Genomic DNA, 27768 nt, shown 5'->3' with positions numbered 1-27768 from the left:
AATTAAACTGAGACACCTCACCTTCGTTTTCACTTGAAGGCGAGCAGGGCTGTCTATTTTGCAGAACAACAACACCTTTACTTTTGAGGTGAGGAATGAGGAGTTCCCCAATCCCTGGTGGCGATGAGGGGATTGAAATAATGCACGCCATCACAAAAAAGATCGAAGTCCGACTGTGTCAAAAAATGACGCAAGAGCTTTGAGGGCAGAGCGTTGGTGGGCTGTATTTGGCCAGGGGCCAAGCAATTTTGTGAGAGGGAGGGAGCGAGAGTTCAGGTGATTCAGAGACCCGACAGTGCTGTTCAGGAACGCTGGTAACAATGTTGTGGTAGCAATGTAGCAGGGTTGTGGGCAATGAAAGAGAATGTGCTCGAGATCTTCTAAAGCTGCGCCTCCCAAACTTCTCGTTGTGTCGGATCGCCAAAACCACTGAGAATTCATTTGAGGACCCCTGTTAAGTTCGGTTCAGGTAGATACAGGCAAGAGACGTGAAGAAAAAAAGAAGGAAAAACAAACAAACACAAGGCAGTATATTTCCGCCTTCTCATATATCGTCATATATAAATATCATCTTCTTCAGAGATTGCGTGACCAGTACTGGCCTAGATGGTCTTCTTGCTGTCTGCGATCGACACCAACCCCCGCGAACACTCTCAGGGACCCCCGTGGATCCGGGGACCACACTTTATGAACCACTGCTCTAGAGCACCGCAGTGACCGTATCTGGGAGAGTCAACTTGTCTGAAGCGGCAACGCAAATAAGCTGTAAAAGGCAGATCGGGCCGCTTTCGATGAGTTAATGCAGCATCTTGACGAGAGGTGTTTCGTGGCATGCGGAAAGCTTGTGCTGGACCAACTCTGCTCAGCATGGATGGAGGGAGAATGTCTGTTGTCCATTGGGCGGGAAGCCAAGAGTGTCACGAGGCGTCGAAGAAATGAAGTCTCCTCTCAGCCGGGCGATACTCGCCTGCTTCCGATGCTAGAGACCTGCTTCTGCGGCGCCGTGAGCCTGGTCATTCCCCACGGCACCACAATGGACTGCAAAGTTCACAAGACAATCATGTGTATAAGGGTGCGAGACTGTGTGCAGCATGTTGGTTGGGACTGAACATGTTTGAGAACGCACATGGACAAGGACAACACAGGGAAGCGTTCATCTAGCGGCTGATTTATTGGGACGAACTGCTCTTGTTCACGCTGGGACTTCCAGCTGCTCGGGCTTTCGGCTTTGGGGACGGAAAGGTTCCATGTATGTCGTCCTTGTCTGTGTGCGTTCTGTGCCATATTCATGTTCAATGTATATTATATTCGTTTTCTCTGAGGAAGGAAATGTCACTGCCTTTCTAAATGAGCTGTTGTTTCATTAACCCATTTATGTGATGTCTTAAACCTACCACTAACTTTAAGCTCGTATATCCTTATCCAAACGTATATCTGTATGTCAGACGCTAACTTGGTCCAATATGGCCCCAGTTTCGAATTGCCATATTGGGGAACGTTTTCAAGCTATGCATTCACTTTGGCTAATATGCATAATATGACCGCCAGAGAAACAAATCACAACTGATGCCATTTTTGGACGGTGCCGATTTACACCAAAACTGGAATCTGTAGGTATAATTGAATTACTACCCACACGCGTTGAGTAAGCACCTCCCGCGGGGTGTGTTTCCATATTAGGGTGTTGATTTACACGTAAAAAGGATCAGTTACACACTAAAGCTTTTTACACCCCTAAAGGTGTGAAAAGGGAGTGAGCATCTTTAGAGGTCGTTCTGAACATCCTACAAAAGGGTGTTTGTGTCGGCACCCATTCAAAATGCTTGTTTTGTTTTGTTTTTTCAGAAAAAATACCCTTGCTGTGAATGATACTAATAATAAAGGGAGATGCGTCAGCCTAATGTGGCGATATGAGGGATTTCGACACATTGGGTTCTTTTGACGTGCACATCCGACACACCGTACTGGAAGCAGTGTCTACCTTCCCCAATTGCTGCCCTCCTCAACAAGAATTGAACCTGCGATCTTACGCTCAGCAAGTCAACACGTTACCGACTGAGCTACCGGCGGGGACGATACCTCTGGCGGGGACGATATCCCGAAGAAATATCGTCGGGTGGTGTGGGGGGATATCTGTTGAAGGAATATCGCCCAAACGAAGTTATGAACGCCGTCAAGTGTTTGCTTTCTTCACTTAGCAGTACATGCCAAAAAAAAAAAAAAAAACGAGCTTGCGTCGAGTTTACTGAAGACCTTTGCACTTTTTAGTATTGCGAGTGAATGTTCAACAGAAGGGATCAGATGAAATTCACGCAGTACGTAGCGGAAATCGATGCAAAGTCAAATTCCTCCTGACTTCTTTGGGGCGATTACCATTGGCGCCCACCAGGCTGTCGGTTCCATGAGTGGCGTTACTGCGTGACTGGCATAACTCCTAGCTTCTCAATGCGCTAAAGTTCCTCTTTTGTTTTTTGCTATAGGGGCAGTGGTACTCTCCGTGGAGATGAAAGGGCAAAGGGCCTAGCATCAGCAGCTAGCTTTATGTCGTAATCTCCTTGTACAACTCCCAGTCCCTGAAGGAACGTAGCATATTCTTCGAATGGGGACGCCTTTGAGAGCATTTGTATTGTCCGAAGCACTTTCAGGGTTTCTATCGCTGGCTGACCAAGCAAACTACGTAGGAAGTTCCTTCGAGACGTGAATGTCTTGTTGGGTTTCTTGTCCTTGAAAAACTGTCTGAAGAGAGGTCATACCTGTGGCCTTCAGCATTTTTCGGTCTAGACCTCGCAGGCGACGTTTGGAAGTTTCCAGACGGATTCCCGCGAAGTTCTGTGGGAGAACGCTCACTGGTATAACTGTTTCGTCAGCTCCTGTTTCAACTTTAAACGTTAACGGTATTCCTTGAACAAGGACTGAGACTTGCCATTTCGACGTTCCACCATGAGCTACGACTCCTAGAAATGCAGTAGTTCCGTCGGGGGCAGATTGGGTCTGCATAGCCGAAAGGCAAACTGATGAGAAGTGCCCCTTCTTCTTGCATTTGAAGCATATCTTGTCTTTTGCTTGGCAGTCCTGTCTTGTGTGCCTGTCACGGCCGCACCACCGGCAGAGCTTTTGGGAACCTGACTTTGAAGAAGGGCGGGTCGTGCCTGCGTGAATCTTCCTGGTTGCCAGTCTCCTTGATTCGTACCCCACTGACACTTTGTACATCGTTAGTCGATGTACTGTAGCGTCATTGCCTTTGTGAAGTTCAGCTTGCTGCAGCCGGACAGTTTCTAGCTGTCGAGCCGCTGTGGTAGCCTTTTGTAGAGTGAGTTCGGAGTCGACCTGTAGTTGTTCCGAAACTTTCTTGTCTCGAATGCTTGCAACCAGTCTGTCCCGGATCAGTTCTTCACGCAGCGCCCCATAGTTTTATAAGTCTGCCATTGAATGCAAGACAGTCACGAATTACTCCACAGATTCGAAATCCTGTTGTACTTTGCACGCTCAAAGATGATGTTGCGGCACGGAGCGAAGTAGGCATGGAATGCTTCTAGCACCTTGTCGAACTTCTGTGCGTCTTCGGGACTAAGCTTTAGTGTGGCGTATATGTCCTCCGCTTCTTCACCCATAATGTAGGTCAGTGCATCTACTTGGCTTAACCCAGCCTTGTCGTTAAGGCCAGAGGCAGCGCGGAAACGTAGAAAGCGTTTCCTCCAAGTGGTCCACTCATTCGGCGTCTTGAACGTGAAAGCTTCCGGTGGCGTTACATTGAATGCAGCCAAGGATGCCGTAAACGTCGAACGGTCTTGGTCAAGGGTGACCGGGCCCAGTGTAGCAGGCTGTAAAAGTTGAGCATAGATCACTAACAGAGGTGTAACACAGGGTCTAGTATTTACTAAGCCAGGCAATGTATGGTCCCGGCCGATTTAAAGCTCGGGCTATTGGATAAGCCAGCGTCGTGCTCTTGTCACTCTTGCATGTTTTCTCAGTGACACATTCGTACACGAAGCATGGCGGCGACTGAGAACACATCGGCAAATGAGCCGTCGTGAGTTCCATCTAGGGACAAACACAACACATACAGTCCCCAAGAGCCTGAGGGACAAAGTCAACAATTCACTAATTAATGTTGCTGAATGGGTCAGTTAGTACACGATTTAACTTGGAGCGAACAAGACAGACACAGAGAAGGGTGACCATACTGGCCCCGCTAGTGATTCCCCACGGCACCACAATGGACTGCAAAGTTCACAAGACAATCATGTGTATAAGGGTGCGAGACTGTGTGCAGCATGTTGGTTGGGACTGAACATGTTTGAGAACGCACATGGACAAGGACAACACAGGGAAGCGTTCATCTAGCGGCTGATTTATTGGGACGAACTGCTCTTGTTCACGCTGGGACTTCCAGCTGCTCGGGCTTTCGGCTTTGGGGACGGAAAGGTTCCATGTATGTCGTCCTTGTCTGTGTGCGTTCTGTGCCATATTCATGTTCAATGTATATTATATTCGTTTTCTCTGAGGAAGGAAATGTCACTGCCTTTCTAAATGAGCTGTTGTTTCATTAACCCATTTATGTGATGTCTTAAACCTACCACTAACTTTAAGCTCGTATATCCTTATCCAAACGTATATCTGTATGTCAGACGCTAACTTGGTCCAATATGGCCCCAGTTTCGAATTGCCATATTGGGGAACGTTTTCAAGCTATGCATTCACTTTGGCTAATATGCATAATATGACCGCCAGAGAAACAAATCACAACTGATGCCATTTTTGGACGGTGCCGATTTACACCAAAACTGGAATCTGTAGGTATAATTGAATTACTACCCACACGCGTTGAGTAAGCACCTCCCGCGGGGTGTGTTTCCATATTAGGGTGTTGATTTACACGTAAAAAGGATCAGTTACACACTAAAGCTTTTTACACCCCTAAAGGTGTGAAAAGGGAGTGAGCATCTTTAGAGGTCGTTCTGAACATCCTACAAAAGGGTGTTTGTGTCGGCACCCATTCAAAATGCTTGTTTTGTTTTGTTTTTTCAGAAAAAATACCCTTGCTGTGAATGATACTAATAATAAAGGGAGATGCGTCAGCCTAATGTGGCGATATGAGGGATTTCGACACATTGGGTTCTTTTGACGTGCACATCCGACACACCGTACTGGAAGCAGTGTCTACCTTCCCCAATTGCTGCCCTCCTCAACAAGAATTGAACCTGCGATCTTACGCTCAGCAAGTCAACACGTTACCGACTGAGCTACCGGCGGGGACGATACCTCTGGCGGGGACGATATCCCGAAGAAATATCGTCGGGTGGTGTGGGGGGATATCTGTTGAAGGAATATCGCCCAAACGAAGTTATGAACGCCGTCAAGTGTTTGCTTTCTTCACTTAGCAGTACATGCCAAAAAAAAAAAAAACGAGCTTGCGTCGAGTTTACTGAAGACCTTTGCACTTTTTAGTATTGCGAGTGAATGTTCAACAGAAGGGATCAGATGAAATTCACGCAGTACGTAGCGGAAATCGATGCAAAGTCAAATTCCTCCTGACTTCTTTGGGGCGATTACCATTGGCGCCCACCAGGCTGTCGGTTCCATGAGTGGCGTTACTGCGTGACTGGCATAACTCCTAGCTTCTCAATGCGCTAAAGTTCCTCTTTTGTTTTTTGCTATAGGGGCAGTGGTACTCTCCGTGGAGATGAAAGGGCAAAGGGCCTAGCATCAGCAGCTAGCTTTATGTCGTAATCTCCTTGTACAACTCCCAGTCCCTGAAGGAACGTAGCATATTCTTCGAATGGGGACGCCTTTGAGAGCATTTGTATTGTCCGAAGCACTTTCAGGGTTTCTATCGCTGGCTGACCAAGCAAACTACGTAGGAAGTTCCTTCGAGACGTGAATGTCTTGTTGGGTTTCTTGTCCTTGAAAAACTGTCTGAAGAGAGGTCATACCTGTGGCCTTCAGCATTTTTCGGTCTAGACCTCGCAGGCGACGTTTGGAAGTTTCCAGACGGATTCCCGCGAAGTTCTGTGGGAGAACGCTCACTGGTATAACTGTTTCGTCAGCTCCTGTTTCAACTTTAAACGTTAACGGTATTCCTTGAACAAGGACTGAGACTTGCCATTTCGACGTTCCACCATGAGCTACGACTCCTAGAAATGCAGTAGTTCCGTCGGGGGCAGATTGGGTCTGCATAGCCGAAAGGCAAACTGATGAGAAGTGCCCCTTCTTCTTGCATTTGAAGCATATCTTGTCTTTTGCTTGGCAGTCCTGTCTTGTGTGCCTGTCACGGCCGCACCACCGGCAGAGCTTTTGGGAACCTGACTTTGAAGAAGGGCGGGTCGTGCCTGCGTGAATCTTCCTGGTTGCCAGTCTCCTTGATTCGTACCCCACTGACACTTTGTACATCGTTAGTCGATGTACTGTAGCGTCATTGCCTTTGTGAAGTTCAGCTTGCTGCAGCCGGACAGTTTCTAGCTGTCGAGCCGCTGTGGTAGCCTTTTGTAGAGTGAGTTCGGAGTCGACCTGTAGTTGTTCCGAAACTTTCTTGTCTCGAATGCTTGCAACCAGTCTGTCCCGGATCAGTTCTTCACGCAGCGCCCCATAGTTTTATAAGTCTGCCATTGAATGCAAGACAGTCACGAATTACTCCACAGATTCGAAATCCTGTTGTACTTTGCACGCTCAAAGATGATGTTGCGGCACGGAGCGAAGTAGGCATGGAATGCTTCTAGCACCTTGTCGAACTTCTGTGCGTCTTCGGGACTAAGCTTTAGTGTGGCGTATATGTCCTCCGCTTCTTCACCCATAATGTAGGTCAGTGCATCTACTTGGCTTAACCCAGCCTTGTCGTTAAGGCCAGAGGCAGCGCGGAAACGTAGAAAGCGTTTCCTCCAAGTGGTCCACTCATTCGGCGTCTTGAACGTGAAAGCTTCCGGTGGCGTTACATTGAATGCAGCCAAGGATGCCGTAAACGTCGAACGGTCTTGGTCAAGGGTGACCGGGCCCAGTGTAGCAGGCTGTAAAAGTTGAGCATAGATCACTAACAGAGGTGTAACACAGGGTCTAGTATTTACTAAGCCAGGCAATGTATGGTCCCGGCCGATTTAAAGCTCGGGCTATTGGATAAGCCAGCGTCGTGCTCTTGTCACTCTTGCATGTTTTCTCAGTGACACATTCGTACACGAAGCATGGCGGCGACTGAGAACACATCGGCAAATGAGCCGTCGTGAGTTCCATCTAGGGACAAACACAACACATACAGTCCCCAAGAGCCTGAGGGACAAAGTCAACAATTCACTAATTAATGTTGCTGAATGGGTCAGTTAGTACACGATTTAACTTGGAGCGAACAAGACAGACACAGAGAAGGGTGACCATACTGGCCCCGCTAGTGTAAGAGTCAACCAAAGTCCGGGTAGGAACATGTTTATTCTGTCATGGCTAGGCCACGACTGCACGGTCAGGTGTTCTATCAGCTGGGGCACAGCTGATGCTCATGGCGCGTGCTCTTTGTCGATGCGTCATCCACTATATTCCTCCCCTCAAGACGGAACGTAGCGGGACGGCTGTCTCCGGTCTCTTTTGGGATAGCGTGCCGGTGGTGGTCTGGGAGGGTCGCCGAGCTCTTGTGGGTGGGGCTGGTGCCAATGACGTCTCTGACTCCGGCCAGGGAAGGGTCTGTGACGGTTCGGAGCTATCGGCTGTCAGGCGAGTCTTCAAGTGGTCGGCATGAACTCTGCGTTGCCGGCCACCAGCGAATTGGACCTCGTAGATGACCGTGCCCACTTTACCGGTTATGGATCCCTTAACCCAGTGTCGCCTGTCCATCGGATCAGCAGCCCAAACTGGTTGGCCAACCTCAAAAAGTCTGTCCTGCGCACTCCGGTCGTAATTCCGTTTCTGCCTGGTCGCAGCATGTAGGCGGTGCGTGTCTAAGGCGGGTCGCAAGAGATCAATAGCCGTTCTGATTTGTCTTCCCATGAGGAGCATAGATGGAGATTTGCCTGTCGTTGCATGTGGTGTGACGCGGTACTGCGTCAGGAACTTTTGAATTCCGTCCTTGGTTGTTCCTCCCCTCCGCAAGGCGGACTTAAATGTACGGACGAAGTTTTCTGCTTGTCCGTTTGACTTTGGGTGGTAAGGCGGTGTAAGAACGTGTTGAATGCCATGCTGTGTTACAAAATCCTTGAAGGTCTGGCTGGTGAATTGGGGTCCATTGTCTGTAACCAGCTGCTCAGGAAAACCTTGGCGGACGAAAATGTCTGGTAGCGATGTCGTGGTGGCGGAGGCAGAAATTGTCGGCATGTACGCCACCTCAGGCCATTTGCTGTAGGCGTCGTTAGTAATGAGGAAATGCTGATGTTTGAATTCAGCGAAGTCACAATGAACGCGAACCCATGGTCCAGCTGGAGGCTCCCATTGGTGGAGGAACAGGCCGCTTTTGTTCACTGAACTCTGCACATTCTTCACAACTACGGCATAAGGTCTCAATGTCCTTGTCTGTCTTCGGCCACCACACGTAAGACCGGGCAAGCATCTTCATCTGGCCGGTGTGACCGGAATGCAAGACATCTAGGACCTTAGACCTGAACTCCTTCGGAACCACCGTTCGCATCCCCCAGACGATACAGTCGCTAAGCACTGTGAGCTCAGTTTGTCGGGCAGCAAACGGTTCAGCATCCGGAGGTACATCAGAAGGCCATCCTTCCAGAATGTACCGGTATAGGCGTGAAAAGAGAGGATCCCTAGCTGTTTCCTTGGCAATGTCATCAGCAGAGATAGGGAAACTGATATCGGCAAGATGAGACGGCGGAACATCAACGTGGTTGACTTCCTCCTGGATCAACTTGTCGAATTGCGGATCCGGCCCTACTGCTAGGCGTGCCAAGCCGTCAGCATTTCCAATGTCTGTCGTTGGCTTGTAGATAATGTCGTATGAGTAACTCATTAGAATGAGGGCCCACCTCTGTAAACGATTGGCGGCCGCTACCGGTATCCCCTTGTACGGACCAAAGATGGTTGTCGAAGGCTTGTGGTCCGTGTACAGAGTGAACCTTCGTCCCCACAAGTACTCATGGAACTTCTTGACGCCGAAGATGATGGCAAGCGCTTCTCGCTCAATTTGAGCATACTTTTTCTTGGCAGAGGTGAGCGTTTTGGAAGCGCGGGCGATGGGACGCTCCTTGCCATCAATCCTATGAAAGATGACTGCCCCCAGTCCTTCGGATGATGCGTCAGTAGTAAGAAACAGTGGTTTTGCTGGATCGTAGTGCGCTAAGGATTCGGGCGCTGATAATTTGAGTTTCACCGTCTCAAAAGCTTCGACGCATTCGGAAGACCAGTACCAGCGAGACTCTTTACGGAGCAACTCTTGAAATGGTGAGCAGATGTCTGCCAATCCAGGTATGTACCGGTTATAGTGCTGAATCATGCCCAATAGCGCTCGTAGTTCCGAAACATTACGTGGTTCGGGCATATTCAGTATAGCTGAAATCTTCTTGAGCGATGGTCGAAAGCCTTCCTTTGAAACGATTTGGCCCAGGTACTCGAATTCTTGCTTGAAGAAGGCGCATTTTTCTTTCTTTAAAGTGAAACCAAAATCACTGAGACGCTGGAAAACCTTCGCTAGGTTGGAAAGATGGTGCTCTAACGTAGTTCCAGTGATGATGATGTCATCCAAGTAACATGCTACATAGTCCAGTCCAGCAGTAACTTGCTCCATCGTTCTCTGGAATATGGCAGGTGCGGAAGCTATGCCAAAAGGCATTCGATGAAATTGAAAAAGTCCTTTGTGGGTGTTGACGACTAATACCTTCTTTGCATCGTCGTCTAGCTCCATCTGAAGGTATGCTTCTGATAGGTCGAGCTTCGAGAAGATGACCCCTCCATCCAGCTTAGCAAACAACTCTTCTGGACGCGGAAGAGGGTACTGTGCAATGTCTAGCTGCGGATTTACCCTCACGCTGAAATCACCGCATACGCGAACTGCGCCGTTTGGCTTGGGGACAACGACGATGGGCGTAGCCCAAGAGGACGTTTCAATCGAGGATAGCACTAAATTAGCCACCTGTCGCTCTAGATCGCGTTCTACAGCCGTACGGATAGAGAATGGTATTGGTCGTGCTTTGAAGAACTTGGGCTGGCTGTCAGATTTGAGCTCAAGATGAACTTTCGTTTTTGTACATCTTCCCAGACCCTCTCGGAATACAGCTGGGTACTTCGTCACCAGTTCTTGGAGGCTACTTCCCAAGACCGGGGAACTTCCCGTGACGCAAATGAACAGCTTGTTCAAGTCGAGCCGAAGAGCGGATATCCAAGTTCTGCCCAAGATGTTGATCGCATTAACTTCAGTGAAAATTGCTTCCAACTTAAAACTGTGTTCCTTCGAGCAGACATCCAGTTGTGCTCTTCCAAGGACGTTGATCGTACTCTTTGTCGATGCGTCATCCACTACAACTAGTAACTCGTCAATGTGACAAAATATTCCCAGGAGGAAGGTCAAGGAAAGAAGAAGAGGTTAAAAACACGAAATGATGACGTCACAACATGAAAGGCGGTGACAGTCGCACCGATAAACCCACGCTTCCTTCACATTTTAGGTTGGTCCTCTGCATTCTTTAAAGGGACAGTCGCATTCTCCGAGGTCAATTTCGAAACTAATGCGAATTCTAATTCCTTGCCGACCACTGAAATGGGCCCGAAAATACCATTTCGATCCGCGGCGTACTTTTCGCGCAATCCGATGAAGAGGAAACCGGAATCCTTGCGCCCTCGCTCTCTAAAAGTGGGAGCAAACGTCACCCGGATAAGGCCAATCAGCGCGCGCCCTGGGTAAATGCGAGCCGCGCGCCTGTTTGGCGATCGCGAAGCGAAGGCGAAGGTAGCAAACATGGAGTCTGAAAACGAGAGTGATGTTTATCTGTCTGGGGGAGATTCTGACGAACATGTTAGCGGTAGCGGCGACGAGTTAATGCTGGATGATGACCCATACTCTACGGACCCAATGCCTCTGGAACCCGCCGACCATGCACGAGATGTGGCTGCGGCTAACCCGGGGGATGACATTTTCAGGTGACGTATCTCTTTGCATGGTTGCCGTCGGATGTGCGAAACAGTTTAGAATGTTGAAATTGTTGTCGGCAGGTGTCTGTGTGGAGTCTGCGACCCACAGGAGCCCGACGAGCGCCTGTGTTGCCATTCTGTTGCCAGGGTGGTAGAAATGTGCAACAGTGCCGCCGTGCAGTGCATAACACAACACCCATTACTCAGGGACATCTGCCTCCGTAGGGAGCTTCTAGTGGTGTACGCGCCTCAATTCTGCCGCTATGATCAACATTTTAGGCGACTCAATCCCCAGGACCACAGGTAAGCCTGCTGCAGTGCTCTTCCGTTTACTGTGATTACGACCGTAATGATTTTTTCGGTTTAAATGACCTCCCATCAAGATTCGGAAGGGCAAACTCGGGTGTTGTTGGTTATGCAAATTGTCGCACCTAAAGTGGACAAGGGCTGTATACAAAAGGGCGACTATTCTCAGCAGCTTTTTGGCCTACACAAGTTTGTCCCCCATAAATCATAAGCGTGGCCGACAGCCGTGGAACGACCCAGAATCCTGGTCCAACAATTCCATTAGGAAAAGTGAGGCAACACAGCCGCCTCAGCTAGTCTTGACATGCTCTCAATTATGCCAGTTAGCCATGGCCTGATTGACAACACAAAACCCTGATTGACAGATATCCAGTGGGAATTCTGAAGGATAGTCTTACAAGTCTGAAAACAGAAGCATTTGAGGTGCCAATAAGGGGGGAGCATGTTACTGAAGAATGTAAGAGTAATATATTTTGGCAGAAATTGGATTTTGCCGGAATTGGAGGGAAGCTGGTTCGGGAGGGAGTTAGCTGTTGGAATCGGGTTCATCCTGAAAGAGGCGGACCATTTTTCTATTGTACTATGTTGCACACCTGCCAACCTTCCACATTCAAAATGCGGGAGACCCCGGAACTAAGAAAGGAATGCACAGGCTTTGAACTCCAAGGTTGGGATAGTGTCTGTTCTTCTGTTCTGGCCATTGTCTTCCCAACACTGGGGGAGATTTGGCGGGTATGCAAATGCCCATAAGATATAATGCTAAACAAAAAGAAATGTCATGTGGATTTGTCTTTTCCAGCTGCCTGAGGTTCACGGCATACTCGTCATTCACGAGATGGGTCTGGGGATACCTTGGTCCAAGGAACAGACGACAGGTTCCTGGATGCGTTGTCCGAGCCATCAGGAAGGAGTTCCCATCTACGTCCTATCAAGGCTATCAGCGTTAGGACCATCGAAGCAAGGCTGTCTTGACAAGAGAGACAAGCTGGTGCATACAGATGGCTGGAACTGGAGACATGTAGTGGCAAGACAAAAATTTTGCTGACATAGGCACACTTTGTGTAAATGAGCCCTTGGTCATCCCCCTTGCCTCCCATCAGAGGTTTTGGAGTATACTATTGGTGCCTGGTGTATGGATAAACCTATCCGTACACCACACACCTATAGTATCCTCCAAAACCTCTGATGGGAGGCAAGGGGGATGACCAAGGGCTCATTTACACAAAGTGTGCCTATGTCAGCAAAATTTTCGTCATGCAGCAATTTTCGTCTTTTCATCATTGCAGTGTGGGGGATGTTTTGTCTTGTCACTCTGTATCTCCAGTTGCAGTCAACAGACCGTCTACCCATCTGTACAGCAAAAACTACTACACATGGCAGTATTAGCTCTGGCATCAAATCCAGACTGTACTGCACTAAGTTAGTGCCGAGGTGGGAATATTTTGAATTCTGTGCAGATTTTCAATGCGGTGTAGTGACGGGAATAAAGAATGATCCTATAATTGCATCGATTTATTGTACAGTGGAGTATGACGGAGTGGGAATAACGAAATAGCATAGGTTTATTATGTTGTGCTGTGGTTCTACATTAATGTGGTGTGAAGTCTGAGCGGTTACAGGCACGCTGCCACAGGGATGTTAGGAGGGTTCATGTTGGCAGATCCATATCTGGTGTACTAATACGCTATGCAAGTCTGTGTCCATTGTTTTCCTCTTCCTGGAATCAGGGGATGAGAACCCCCTTGTGAGATGCGCCGTGAAGTGGGAAGTGGGTCCCCAGAACTTGCTTCAGCCATGACCTCCACATCTGAAATATGGCCTTGAGTGTTAACACTCAAAAGAATATGTTGAGGGCCTAGCAGGTACAATAACAAATATAAAAATGACTATGCAAATAAACCTTCCCCTTTGCGGTCCCTATTCCACTGGCACAGTTATTTTCCTGTCGACATTACGTTATAAACGCTGGCAGCCGCATCACACAAGATTCCTTTCACAGAACTCTACAATTTTCAGGGCTCGTACATATCCATTATTTTGTGGGACGTGCAAAAAGAATTGCAATATTTTCGTGGCTTGACAAAACATACCAAATCCAGTTGATTCCGTTGACGTGCTTGCTGCCGCCTGAAATAGAGCCAGAAATTAGCAACAAGGCTGCAGTAGAATACTGATGCAAGTGTCTCGGACGTAGCCAAACACAGATTGCGATGCTTTCACATCCCTGAATGCTGCCATCAGGCTTACACTATGAACTGTAGAAACATCCACTAGCTGCAATAAGATTAGAATAATGCTGTCATGTGGGAGTGTTACGTTACTCCTGCATAACACTGGCGACAATTAGCACAGCAACCACACACCAATCTTTTTTCTCTAGAGTACGCGTACTATTGCGTCAGGATGCTGCAATCATTGTAATAATTTGTGTACATATTAGTAGCCGGTGTGACTGTGACGTTACAATCGGCGGCGAGGCCAGGTGTTCGCGATGATGTTTACTGTGACAACTGATATTTTTCATCGCAGCGTATAGCTATGACCACGCAAAATTGTCACTTACCTCCGTTACTGGTTCCTGCCCTTGTTCCTGATCGAATGTGGTAGGGGTGGTAGGCACGGCGTCAATCTTCAGCCGCTTCTGTTTCTGCCGTAGCCCAAGCCGAACTTGCAATACATCTTCATCAAAATAGGCGTCGTCAGCGAAATGACAGGAACAGACGCGTGAAACATTCAATCCTTGGGCCACACCACAGTAGTGGCTGGCGATCGCTGCCTCCCACTTTCGTTTCGTTTCGCCATTGCGAGGTCGGTGAAATGTAAGCTCGGGATTCGCGTTATAAGTCTTTCTGCACCCGAGCACGTAGCACCGGTTTCCTGGCTGTGACATCGCACGTCAACGGCGTGAAATCCTAGGCCACACACTGTGGTTCAAAGTACTTCAAAGCAAACGCGACAAGACAACAAGAAAAAGGGGCAGCCGCACGCTCAGACACACACAGAATCTGCGGCATCTGCGGCGGGAAGGAGCGCCTCCTGATGGTTGGTTTATCCGGGTGACGTCATCCAGTGTCGGCGCCTTGCGGGGATTGCCGTGCGCGCCGGAAAGCGCGAACATTTAAAAATCGTTTCTGAGTCAACCAAGTGGATTTGTGCGGAGAAAATTTGCCGGCGTACATTATGAACGACAGGGAACATGACCATAATAGTTCCGGAACACGCTTCCGGATGCGACTATCCCTTTAAGTCAAAGCAATTGAGTTTTCGTTGATTCATCTATTTTTTCCCGGAAGTCCCTTTATGAGAAACCCGTCAAATGTCATCCTCGCTATTTTTGTTTCGAAATAACCTTTTATCTCTGTTCGTTGAAAAACCGACATACACCCATACTCTTTAACATGACCTCAATGACCGACAAAAACTATTTCGCACGATAACGGTATCTGGTAAACGATTGTGAATTCACATTTGACACAAGGAGTTTTGTGCCTCTTGTATCATCTTTTTTGATGCGCTAGCACTATAGAAGTGTCAAACTGGAAAAGGCTGTATTTGTGTGCTTGTGTCATCATATGACATGGTGAAGCCTCAGCGAGTCAGAATTATAAGTGGACATGTAAACAGATATAAGAGGGTGAATCTAAATGGATGTACATGATTTAGAATTGAAGTAGTCGAAGGTAATTAAGAACAGAAGGTAACTAGAGGTAATGAAAGGCAATTAAAGCAAGAAAGGTGAGTTTAAATGCAATGAATATAAGCCATATGTAAGTAAGAGAAAGATTAAATTAAATGAAAGATTACCAAAGGTAACTACAGGTTACTAAAATGGTTAACAACGAAAACAATAAACAGGTTAACTAAATTTAATTCAAGGTAATTAAACGTGAGTTAGAAGGGAATTGAGAGTAACAAATCAAGTAAATGTAATAATAGGCAATTGAATAACATTCAAAATTATCTCAGGTAGGCTGCGCTTACCCTCGATAATCAAAGGATAATTACAAGGTAATTGAAAATAATTCAGGCTAATTAAAGGTTCATTAAAATGACCTACATATAGTAATTGAAAGTGTCGAACAGGAAGTCAAGTTGTAGGTGTATAAGTTTCTCAAGTTGTCGGAGTACTGAAGACAACCGAAAGTCGGGTTTAGGTGATCACTGAATAACGGAAGTGTATACCAGAGTGAATTATGGAACCAGAATTGGGTTAGACCGAAAGAAGACAACGGAAAGTCGGACTTAGACCGGAAAACGTGCTTAGTGCAAAATCGCCGCTGTTTCTTTCTCTTTTTTTTTTCATTCGTTTTTAGACCCCCTTGATTACCGTAGCAGTAGGGTTCATGTTCAACCCGCTGGCACGCATTGGCTTTTCCGTGAATTACCTGTTTACTTTGTCCCTTAAGCTCTTGGAGCATGTATGTATTCTGTGAGTCCTTAGAGAGATGTTGAGTCTGCTTGGTCGCCTATGTGTTCACTATTGACGCCGTGCCTAGTGTGTGGGTGAGTGGAAAAGGGTGTATGACTTGTCCTTGACCGAATATTTGACATACTATTTCATGAAGAAAGTCATGCTATTGTGCTGTAAGTGTAACATGTCTGACGGGCAATCAGGAGGGTCCAAGCTCAACCCCCGCGTTGGGAAACATTGTCTTTTCCGCGAATTACTCGTTGAAATTTGAGAACACTTTAAAATGAGTCCTCAGGTGGGCAGAAATAAGCCGGCTAAGGAGCCGGTTAAAAAATCAGTGGCGATTTAGCTGTAACTGTGAGAGAAACGCGTCAGCATCTGGCACTTTTTCCAGTCTAAGCCCGAGTTTCGGGTGTTCACTGACGGTCTAAACACGACTTTCGGTTGTCCACGTCCGGTCCAACTTGGCTTCCAGTTCTCAACTTCCAGTCTAACGTTACTTCTGAGTGACTGCCTAAACCTGGCTTCCGGTTGCCCACTCCCAGTATAACTGGCAATTGAAGCTAGTATAACTTGACTTCAAATATCGACTTCCGGTCCAACTCGACTGCCGGTTGTCTTTTTCCAGTCTAAGCTCTCTTATGGTTGTCAGCTTCGCATTATACTTGACTTTCAGTACCTACTGCCAGTACAACTCGACTTCTGGTTGTTCACTTTCCGTCTATACTGACTCCGGTATCCACATCTGATCCATATTGACTTCCGGTTGTACACTTCAAGCTCAATCTGACTTTCGGTTGTCCTCTTAACGTCTGTACTTGGCTTCCGATGTGCACTACCTTTCCAAATCAAGTTCCGGTTCTCCACCTCCTGTCTAACCTGATTTCCTGTTGTCCACTTCCAGTCTATACTTGACTTCCGGTACGACACTTTCAATTACTACATGTAAGTCAATTTATTTAAGCTTCAATTAGCTTCAATTACTTTTAATTACCCAGTTATTATCCTTTAATTACCGTAGGTAAGATTATATCATTTTGAATTTTTTAATTCGTCTTCATTTACATTTACTCGCTTTGATTACCCTCAAATCTCTAATTGATGCTAATTACTTTGTATTATAGTTATATAGCTATACTTTGTATTTCTTTGAGTTCACACATCTACAAACGTCGTCAACGGCATCGGGTACAACGGTTACAACGGCATAGAGTAACAGGGAATAGCTGGGGGTAAGCACTGGAATTGAGCGACACCAACACTTCACGTGAAACTCCACGGATTACCACTGGCAATATGTGTTCCTTGCACAATTAGGTTTATTATACTACACATGTTCAACACTTCCAAACATCCACCCGAGTGGAATCATGATGAAAGACACGAAACAAAACGCAAACTTGTGCCACCCTTTTGCCACTGTAGGCTACAGGGCACCTTAGCGTGACGTCATATGCAAACGTTGTTCATTAAGTCATCCGCTCGGAAAAAACGGAAATATTCAATCCGAGAAACTTTTATAAACAGCTCATGGTTGTTACGCTGGAGCGTCGCAACTGCCCTCCATACCTCGATGTACTGGACCTTTCTTGGTGCACAGTCGACATAATTCACCACTTGTCGCGCGCTACGGATGTCGACACCAGAGGTAGCGATCATTTCCCTCTATATACTCAGCACAATGGGCTGCCCCTCTCAGGAACTACTGGGGTTGTTTAAACGAAACGCTTGAAAACAAACTGACAGGCTGAGAAGACTTACGCGAAGAGTTTCCCTCACAAAAAAGAAAAAAAAAATGAAGAAGATAAAACCCTCCGAGTGATTTGCTCGAAACAACGGTGAGGAGATTCCCACGTGAGATAGCTATTGATGGTAAAGTCATCCCACAAATGCGTTTCTTCCGTTGCCATCGCCAACTTAGCCCTGCCTTCTGTTTGAGCGCTCTGGACCAAGCCCTGCCGGTATAGGTGTCGGAGGCGATTCCAGTAGACTCGGTAAACGTTTTCACATGCTCAACGGCGTGAGTAGTGTGTGCCTGCTACGCTCTACGATGGCAACTGCTGAAGCAAAAAAAGCCGAAGGCACCGAATTGGATGAAGGAGAAACGCTTGAACTCTCGTAGGACGTCGAGAAAACATATTATTAAACAAAAAAAGAAAAGAAGAAAGGTTTCGAAAGACGTGACAACTCAAACGAAACGAAAAGCGTGGGAAGAGGTAACGCTAGTTTTGAAATAGAGGTTACCCCACCACCATAGATCGCTGCAGGAAGTTAAGAAGAGGTGGGACAATGTATGCACACGAATGCGGAGGCAATACTCCGAAACTGGACAAAGAAAAAAAAAAGATGAACAAGAGAGGTAAGTAGGTACTACGGCGCTTGTTGTGTTCATTATTTGAATTCATTTGTTGTTATGTGGAGCTTGTAGCAGTGTTAAAATTGCGTAACTTGTATTGTTTTTAAATCAACACTGAGTCACAATTCCCCACTTTTGATGTGAGTGAGGTGCATATGCAAAAACGAAAGAAGGAAAAATGCTTTCATGGGGATGCATTCACGCAAAGTAAGTAGAGGAGTGGAAGAGCTGAGTACAACTAATCCGTTTTTGAGGTGGCTGAGCTGTTTAAAAAGGGACACTAGCGACATACTTTTGTTTGTTTGTTTTTGGGTGAAAAGGGCCAGGTTGTAGAGATACCGTCTGTCATGTCCGCTGCCCTTGAGATCATAGGGGCAGGGCGGCAGGCGTTATTGGGATTACTGGAGGGATTGATAGGGCAGAGACTCCAGTGAAACTGCTGTAAGTTTCCAAGCGGCGTTGTGTACAGCAGTATTCATGTTTATTTGGAAGATCAGTCAAGATTAATACAAATCACATATAGCGTGGCATCACCGATCACATGTCTGTAGGACTTTCTGTGCCACTGCAGAATGGCCACACAGCGAGGTGAGGGTTCTTCCACCGTTGACGCAGCAACTGGCGTTCTCCCAGATGGGTCAGCAGAACCATTTGTGCCATCCTTTCCCACTGATGTCCACCAATCACCAAGAAGCACGCTTCCGCAGTCAGCCCCACGTCCAAGCCGCAGTCACAGTGCAGGTGCCCGTAGAAACAAAAGGAAGCCGTCTGCGCAGCTATATGGAGAGGTCCACAGAGGTCCACAAGAGTCCCACATGCAGTTACATTCAAACCAACTAGAATTTGGGGAATTAATTGAATTTGTATTGACTTGTCAGAAACGCGCAGGATTCATTGCATAGTAACCTTTGGGAAATGTTTTACTTTGCTACAAGTGTTAGTGAACACGAAGTGTGCGTTTCGAACTTCTTGTGACGCCTACACTCGCTTCGATGCATTCTGGTCGAAACTTATTTTAATTGCGATGTTTTATTCCTCTGCAGCTTGCCACCTGTGTACGCTGACGAGGGAGAAGTCAAGTTGCAAGGCATCAGCATACCCGAACATTATTCTCATGATGACATCTGGTACAAGATGGACAATCTGAACGCAGGAAAAAAGTGTGGAATATGTGCCATCATAAAAGTTGTGAGTTACGTGTTTGGAACATAAACATTTTCTTACATTATGTGTGTACAGAGCCGTGAAAAATGAGAAAGAGAACGATGTGGAGGCTGTCGTAGTGACATAGTGCAGTGATGTCCTCTTCGGAATTTTATCTAATCTTGTGTGCTAAGTCCTTTGGACTCCTGCGTGCTAAGTCAGTGGTTCCGAAACTGTGAAACATTCAAAAATTTAAAAAAAATTGCTACGGATATGTTCGCTATTCTGCGTTACCAGGAAGCGCGTGGCTGCAGACGCGGAGGTTTCTCATAAACGCACTTACATGCAGGGTATGCAACGCTTTGGAGGCGTCACAAGAAACTCGCTTTCAAGCCTGATTTGACACCCAAGAATGCGAAAATCGATGTCCTGAGGTTCACTCCCTCCCTCAAAACGCCACGGCGTCTGCGTCTATCGCGGCATACACGGACGCCCTGCCTTCACGATGCACCGCGTAGTCGTGGCGCAGAGTGCGGAATCGTGTGACGCTGCTGAAGTCCTCAGTTATATTAAAGGACATATCCCGGCTCTCAAGATTCAGTTTGAGAAGTACTTTCTGCAGATCGAGGACAATAAACACGACTGGACCCATTTCACACGATTTCTCTTCCCGACGGCTTTATTACAGCAGACGAAGAGCAGTTCATGGGCCTGAGTTCAGATTCAAGTTTGAGGTGCCAGGTTCCACAACGATCATTTCCCGAATTTTGTGTAGGTTTGGCCACGGAATGCCCGCTATTGACAAGAAAAGTCATTAAAATATTCCTTCCATTCGTGACAACGTACTTATGCGTGCTTGGCTTCTCCGCTGTGCACGCAAAACAAAGTGGAGGTCACACCTCAATATCATGCATGAGTAGTATAGATTAATACGGCTTAATAACGGTGCCTGTATAAGAACCATGCGGCATAAGAACCGTGCGCTATAACGACATCCTTTTTCTAATCCAAGATGGCCGATTCTAAGCCAACACAATCCAGTTCTAAGCCAACACAATCCACTTGTAATCCAAGCACAAGCCAAATCCAAAGCCATCTGATTGGCCGCCATTAGCTCCGCCCACTTCACGTTGATTGGCCCCTGCTAAGCCTACTGATCTTTGATTGGCTGACCGTAGCTCCGCTCCTTTATGCTAATTAAATGGCTTGGCTGCACCCAGTTCGTGCTGAATGGCCCGTGCTAAGCCTACTGATCATTGATTGGTTGACTGTAGCTCCGCCCCTTTATGCTAATTACTCGGCTCTTCACGCTGATTGGTGCATGCGTATCGCTGAGCACGCCCCGTTATGCTAATTAACCGGCTCCGCTGATTGGTCCATTGTAGGCCTACTGATCACTCTCCCACGCTTTCTAAGCCCTCTGATTGGCCCGCTGAACATAGCCTTCAGTAGCGCCCGCCAGACGGCAGCGGCCCCGCTGCGGCCCTATCACAGATGTTCAAACTTACCCATGCCCCGGGCTAGCGGGTGGCCTACTGAACATAGCCTTCACCGGCGCCCGCCAGATGGCAGCGACTCCACTGCGACTTTATCTCAGATGTTCAAGCTTACCTTGTGGTGTGCACCCACTTCATGCTGATTGGTCTGATTCAGACGTCTAGGCCTACTGATCACCCTTCCAATGTAAGCCTGCCGATTGGCCCGTTCTAAGCCCACTGACACCGGACTTTACTGGCTCCGCCCGCTTCACGCTGATTGGCCCATTCTAAGCCTACCGATGGCTGGCCCTGATTGGTCCACGCTAAGCCTACTGAACGGTGATTGGCTTACCTGTCGCTCCTAAGCAGCTTCAGACAAGACACACGACAATTGTTGATTTCAACCTTTATTTGGTACAACAGCCTCCTGGTCAAGCTGTGGGTAGGTTCAGCTGCATCAGAGAGATCATTGGTCCATAATTTCATGTGGACATCTCTCACGCTCACTCAGCTCCCTCGGTAGATTCCAACTGTTATTGGTTCATCTGACTGCACGTGGCCGCTCACCCAGCTCCTTATTGCTTCTAGTCGGTCACCGCTCCCTCATAGGCTCCAACTCCGATGGGTCCATCTAACAGCAAGTGGTCACTGCTATTAATCCATTGAACCGCAAGCCACTCATTGGTCACTCACACTCATCTCTAGACGAGATAAATTTAACTGTGGAACTTTTACCATAAGATAACTTTAGCGGGGGCTGGTAGGCTCCAACGGCTATTGGCCCGCGCTAACCGCATGCCTCCACCCATTGGTTCACAACGCGCATGCTCTGACGGCGCCGAAGAAGGTTCCCTACACATTTAATAGAAATTATGCTATTGGTCCAGCTGCGTCATAGGGCACGGCTTGGTTCTGCTGTGGCTGGCCCTGATGCTACTTACTTCGTGGCGCAACTCTTTAATGGCTCCACCCACTTCGCATTGATTGGTCCATTTTAAGCCTACTGACTTCTAAGCCAGTCCACGCTAAGCCTACTGATCACTCTACCAGCGCTCTGATTGGCCGCTACCAATTGGCCCTCGTTCTAAGTCCACTGACACCAGATGGCGCAACTCTTCACCAGCTCTGCCTACTTCATGCTGATTGGTCCATTCTAAGCCTACTCACTTCTAAGCCGAACCACGCTAAGCCTACTGATTGTCCCTTCACACCAAAGCCTACCGGTGTCTGACCCTGATTGGTCCACGTTAAGCCTACTGAACAGTGATTGGCTAGCCTGTCGCTCCTAAACCACAATGCAGCAGCTTCAGACAAGACACACGACAATTGTTGATTTCAACCTTTATTTGGTACAACAGCCTGTGGGTAGGTTCAGCTGCATCAGAGAGTTCCCGGTCATCTCTTGCGCTCATTGGTCACTCAGCTCCCTCGATAGACACCATATGGCTGATCTAACTGCAAGTGCTCATTGGCCCACCTGACTACGAGCCTCTCATTGGTCACTTATGTCTAGGGCTCCCTAACAGGCTCCAACTGTCCATGCCTCCATCCGCGGCTGCTCACTGGTTCACAATGGAACTTTTTCACATGCTCTGCCCTACACAGACAAGAGATGGCGCCGCTTGTCTTTGCAAAGATGGACAGCTGCCATTGCATTGGTGACTCATTTCTATCCAACTGGTTCTAGAGCGCCAGCGTTCTGAACAGCTTACATGCCGCCGCCTGTTCACATAGCCGCAGTTGGAAATGAAAAAAACATTTCTTTTCAGGGTACACATCTCAAAACACGCTCTACACAAGTAAAGTTGGCTTCTCCCGGTTGCATGCCTGCGTTAGGTGAAGCCCGTCCCATCCGCGGCTTCTCACTGGTTCACAATGAAACTTTTTCACATGCTCTGCCCTACACATACAAGAGATGGCGTCGCTTGTCTTTGCAAAGATGGACAGCTGCCATTGCATTGGTGACTCATTTCTATCCAACTGGTTCTAGAGCGCTAGCGTTCTGAACAGCTTACATGCCGCCGCCTCCCGCTATTCACACAACCGCAGTTGGAAATGGGGAAAAAATTTTTTTCAGGGTACACATCTCAAAACACACTCTACACGAGTAAAGTTGGCTTCCCCGGGTTGCACGCGGGCGTTAGGTCAAACCCACCCCATGAGAACGACCTTAGGATCGTTTAGGATGTGTGTGCTTTGCAGTTCAACCTAAAAACTGTTTCAATCAAGCAGAATGGCAAATGATGCAATGGAGCGCGTTCATTCTTGAGAACGAATTTTGTGACAGAACATAAACAAAACAAAACATTTCAATGTGCAAAAAACTCATCGTGATGCTAATCAGGGAAGCCAGCACGCGTTCGAAATAAGCAAGAAGAAGCACATGATCGAGAAAACAACGATAGTTGATGTTGTGCAGAGAAGCTGGTTTGAGGGAAAACAGCTTGTATGATCAATAAACCCCATAGAGCTTGGGCCTGTTTTTATTTCAGACAGCGCGCATTCAACACGCGAAATTAAATAAATCGAGCAGAATGACAATAGCATAGTGGCGCTATGTGGTGAAGCTCAAGACGCACTGACACTCCAACGCTTATTAAACAATGCTATGCACGCACGTACTGAAGCTAAAAAAAAAGGCAGACTCAACCCAAGCTGAGTATGAAGAAACACAATTTCACACTGCTCCCCTCAGAATACTCTGTTCAAACATAGCCAGTGTACACCACACAGCTCGCAGTCCTGGAAGCACTCTTAGAAATATAAGTCCAAGGCACAACGTCGCACTATGAACGAGTTCACCTCGGAAAAAATGCGCGCTCACCTTCGCAGACGGGTCACGAGCACCATGCCGCAATATCTGAAACATGCGGCGCGTGGACAGCTCACGCGACTTTAGCCAGCCCGTGTTTACGCAAGTTTTAGACTTCAACATAAGATATTAACTAAATCAAGCACAAAGCACAGTGATGCTATGTCGTGATTGACGCTCCAACGCTTATTAAACAATGCTATGCAGTGAAGCTTCGCACGTACTCAATGTTAAAAACGGACACTCAACCCAAAACTGAGTATGAAGAAACACAATTTCAGATTGCTCTCTCCCAGAACATCCCGTGCACCTCCGCGTTCCTTCTCTATACTGGAAGCAGCAATATTAAGATCGTCGCACTATGAACAAGTTCATCTCATAAAAAAAGAAAGGGCTTACCTCATCACACCGGTATTACGCACGTAGACTCTTGTCGCATGGCGCGGTACAGCAGGGTAGGGAAACACGGCCGCGTGGACAGCTCACACGATTTCAGCCTTCCCGCGCACACCTCACAACATGCGCCGACACACCCAACATGTCGACCACTTACCGTGCCAGCCGCACGGAAAACTTGATAGCCGAAACACAGGCGCGTAACACACCCCTCCGGTTGGGACCATCTCTTTTATATCAGTGCTCGCTCGTTTCCGCACGGTTGCAAGCCCGAGAAATCGGGTCACCTTGAAGATGTGTTGGAGCCATCTGTTTTATATCAAAAACGCACTTCATGGCCAAACTCTGCGGCGGACCCTAGCGGAAAAAAATGTTGCGTCAAGGTGATGTAACGAGAAACTGGGTCACCTCGTAAATCATGTTTTCCGAGGCCGCACGTATTAAAACCAGTGATCACACCACGCTATGCGAAGGAAAATATCCCTATGAGCCCACCTGCTCATTGCCGAAACAAGCTTACTCGAACAAAGGGTTCGCTTATGCAGTTTCCAAGAAGTTCCAAATGTCCTTCGCAGCTAACGGGCGCGCATCACGGGCCGTTCCTGCGTGATTGTGTAAACAAAATCGCACCACCCTCCAAGGGCGCATTTGAGTTCCGTCCATCGGTCGACTCTGGGTTAAGCGCACAACGAGGAAGATGAGGAAAGTTCTCATTTTCAGTTCATTCGGCAGTATTTCCTGTTTTTAGAGGGGAAAATTCTGTGTTGTGTGATGGAGAAGCTATATAGATAGGTGATAAGGAGAAGGATTATATAGCACGTACTCATCGACTAAACGAGTATAGTTTGTGGAGAGCGCCACGCTATTTTAAAGCCATTTTATATCATATCCCAAACGTTCTGCGCGATCAAACGGAAGAAGAAAACCGTTTCACGCATCACGGTGCGTGCGCGTTTCAGCGTGCTCAAACAAGTTCTGGCTATTAGTAAAAGAAGTAGTTTTGGGTTCCCAGGCGGGGCACGCGCGCGTTTCAGCGTGCTCAAACAAGTTCTGGCTATTAGTATAAGAAGTAGTTTTGGGTTCCCAGGCGGGTTCTGCATGGTGTTTCCAGCGCATCAGGCGATGTTCTACAACAACGTAAACTGTTCTGCGCGATCAAAAAAGTCCCGCTCCCACGCGCGTACCATATCATAACTTGTTTTAGCGTGCTCAAACAAGTTCTGGCTTTTGTGGTGAGACTCGTATGATGGTACAGATTTGTAAGAGACACTGAAGAGATTCAAGGGCACACACAATGGAAATCGACGGCCGAATTAGAAAAGGTATTGCGATTTTATCCTCGCTGTCTAATCAAAAGCACTATTTTCAGCAGGGCGAACGGTCCTCGATGTTTTGACGGCGTTTTTCGGTTGGATTCCGGAAGATGCAGTACCGCGGGGTCTCTATGAAGCTTTCATCGGGAATCGATTCACCACCATCGATAGGGTAGACGATGCTGTGGACGAGATCCTACGAGTATATCACGAAATTGAGCTAGAAAAAGGAGATGCGAACCTATTCATGATATCACGCGATCTCGGCGAAGTCCTAAAGAGATACGGCTACAGAGACATCGCGGGCATAGATATTCTTCAAGCTCTTCAACTGCTGCACGTCTTAGTTTACCTCTGGAATGAATGCTGTCGTATCATGTACGAACCGGATGGCTGTCCCCTAAAGATCGAGTGAACCTGCTGTGCAATCCTCACGTAAGATAAAGCTCTTTCGTCTGCACAAAAGATTTTTGAATGCGTGAACAGACGGTTTCGAACGTCCAGCCTACCTCATTCGACGCATTTTTTGAAATTGCCACGCGGGCGTTTGACATCGCGTATCTTTATAACCACACATGGAGTAACTCTAAAACAAAGTATGGGGAATAAGGTACTAGCGAAGCCTGATGTGCGAAAATACTCTCCCTCTATATCTGTAAATAGGCAACACGCTGTGCAATTCGAGCTCCCACCGCACACCATTCACGATAGCACATCGACACAGCATGGTGTTTGATAGAAGAAGGGGTAAATCGATTTCTTGCCCTCTCTTCACAGAACTGACGAAAATCACATTTTCTGTAGGACGCGTGGTCCTCGATGTTGTAACAACCTTCTTCCAATGGATACCTGAACAGGAAGTGCCGGAAGGAATATATGAAATTTTCATCAACAAAAGATTCAGCGCAGATGACAGGATAGACAGCGCCGTGGACAAGATCTTACGCATGTACTACGTAATCGAGCGAAAGCAAGGAGTCTCATTTCTACTCAAAATATCACGTAATCTCGATGAAGTCCTAAGGAGGTCGAGCTACGAAGACATTGTACCTGTAGATATTCTTCCAGCTCTCCTTCTGCTACGCATGCTGGTCTATCGGTGGAATCAATGTTGTTGTTGTATGATTTACCAAGTGAGCGGTCGGTTTATATTTCCAAGGATTGAGTGACACAGCACAGGCAAATAAACGTTTCTTTTCATAAAAAATCTATGGATGATCTCAATGTGTGTAAACAATGAATATTTCGCGCTGTCACTAGATATCTACTCAATGGGTGGCAAGACCCCGGCGTAGTTCGCGAGGTGGATTTGTTTTACACCATAAAACTATAGTGGTTGCTTCATTCCCGCATTTATTTCTTGCGAACTTTATGTCACAAACAATAAAGATTATGAAAAAATTGTTTGTGGTAAACACTGTATTCACAACACTTTAGCGAGGACGTCTTCTAACGTGGAGACAACACGTTCATTTCCCTCGACGACGGTAATGTCCAAGCTCGTGTGGTTCTTTTTCCAGTAGTCGCGCACCACGGGGATGGAAAACCCGGCATTTATGATCGTCTCGTCGGTGGGTTCTCCGTTTCTATATCGCTCCAACAGTTCCAACTTGTATCTCACAAACTGTCTTATTTTATGAGTACTCCGCGCGGGAATAGCTCTCAAAATGTCACTAAAATCACTCTCTTCTCCGTGTCCATTTAAAAAGTTGTGTAGGCATTGTAAATCTGCCAGCATGCGTTTGCATACGAACTGATCCATCTCACACGACACACTGAGGCTTCGCAGTTTCGCGGTTGTCAAGTCGCTGCTCATCACTTTTCTCATGTCGGAGGATCATCCTTGAATCTCTTCAGTGTTTCTTACAAATCTGTACCATCATACGAGTCTCACCACAAAAGCCAGAACTTGTTTGAGCACGCTAAAACAAGTTATGATATGGTACGCGCGTGGGAGCGGGACTTGTTTGATCGCGCAGAACAGTTTACGTTGTTATAGAACATCGCCTGATGCGCTGGAAACACCATGCAGAACCCGCCTGGGAACCCAGAACTACTTCTTTTACTAATAGCCAGAACTTGTTTGAGCACGCTGAAACGCGCACGTGCCCCGCCTGGGAACCCAAAACTACTTCTTTTACTAATAGCCAGAACTTGTTTGAGCACGCTGAAACGCGCACGTGCCCCGCCTGGGAACCCAAAACTACTTCTTTTACTAATAGCCAGAACTTGTTTGAGCACGCTGAAACGCGCACGTGCCCCGCCTGGGAACCCAAAACTACTTCTTTTACTAATAGCCAGAACTTGTTTGAGCACGCTGAAACGCGCACGTGCCCCGCCTGGGAACCCAAAACTACTTATTTTACTAATAGCCAGATCTTGTTTGAGCACGCTGAAACACGCACGTGCCCCGCCTGGGAACCCAAAACTACTTCTTTTACTAATAGCCAGATCTTGTTTGAGCACGCTGAAACACGCACGTGCCCCGCCTGGGAACCCAAAACTAC

At 47.3% G+C, this 27768-nt stretch overlaps 1 protein-coding gene across 9 annotated transcripts in view; it reads left to right on the top strand.

Moving 5' to 3' along the window:
- Positions 1-27768, top strand: part of LOC135378924 (caspase-3-like) — a 205046-nt gene that overhangs the window by 67043 nt on the left and 110235 nt on the right. For all 9 annotated transcript variants that reach the window (XM_064612097.1, XM_064612092.1, XM_064612094.1 and 6 more), the window contains one exon: positions 19163-19307. In XM_064612097.1, coding sequence (XP_064468167.1) covers positions 19254-19307 — 54 coding nt within the window. In that variant the 5' untranslated portion in view covers positions 19163-19253. The remainder of the gene's footprint in view (positions 1-19162; positions 19308-27768) is intronic.

Source organism: Ornithodoros turicata, chromosome 1 (assembly GCF_037126465.1).
Source record: "Ornithodoros turicata isolate Travis chromosome 1, ASM3712646v1, whole genome shotgun sequence".
NCBI lineage: Eukaryota > Metazoa > Arthropoda > Arachnida > Ixodida > Argasidae > Ornithodoros > Ornithodoros turicata.
The sequence above is the reverse complement of the archived record's forward strand: the minus strand, read 5'-3'. Positions and strand labels throughout refer to the sequence as shown.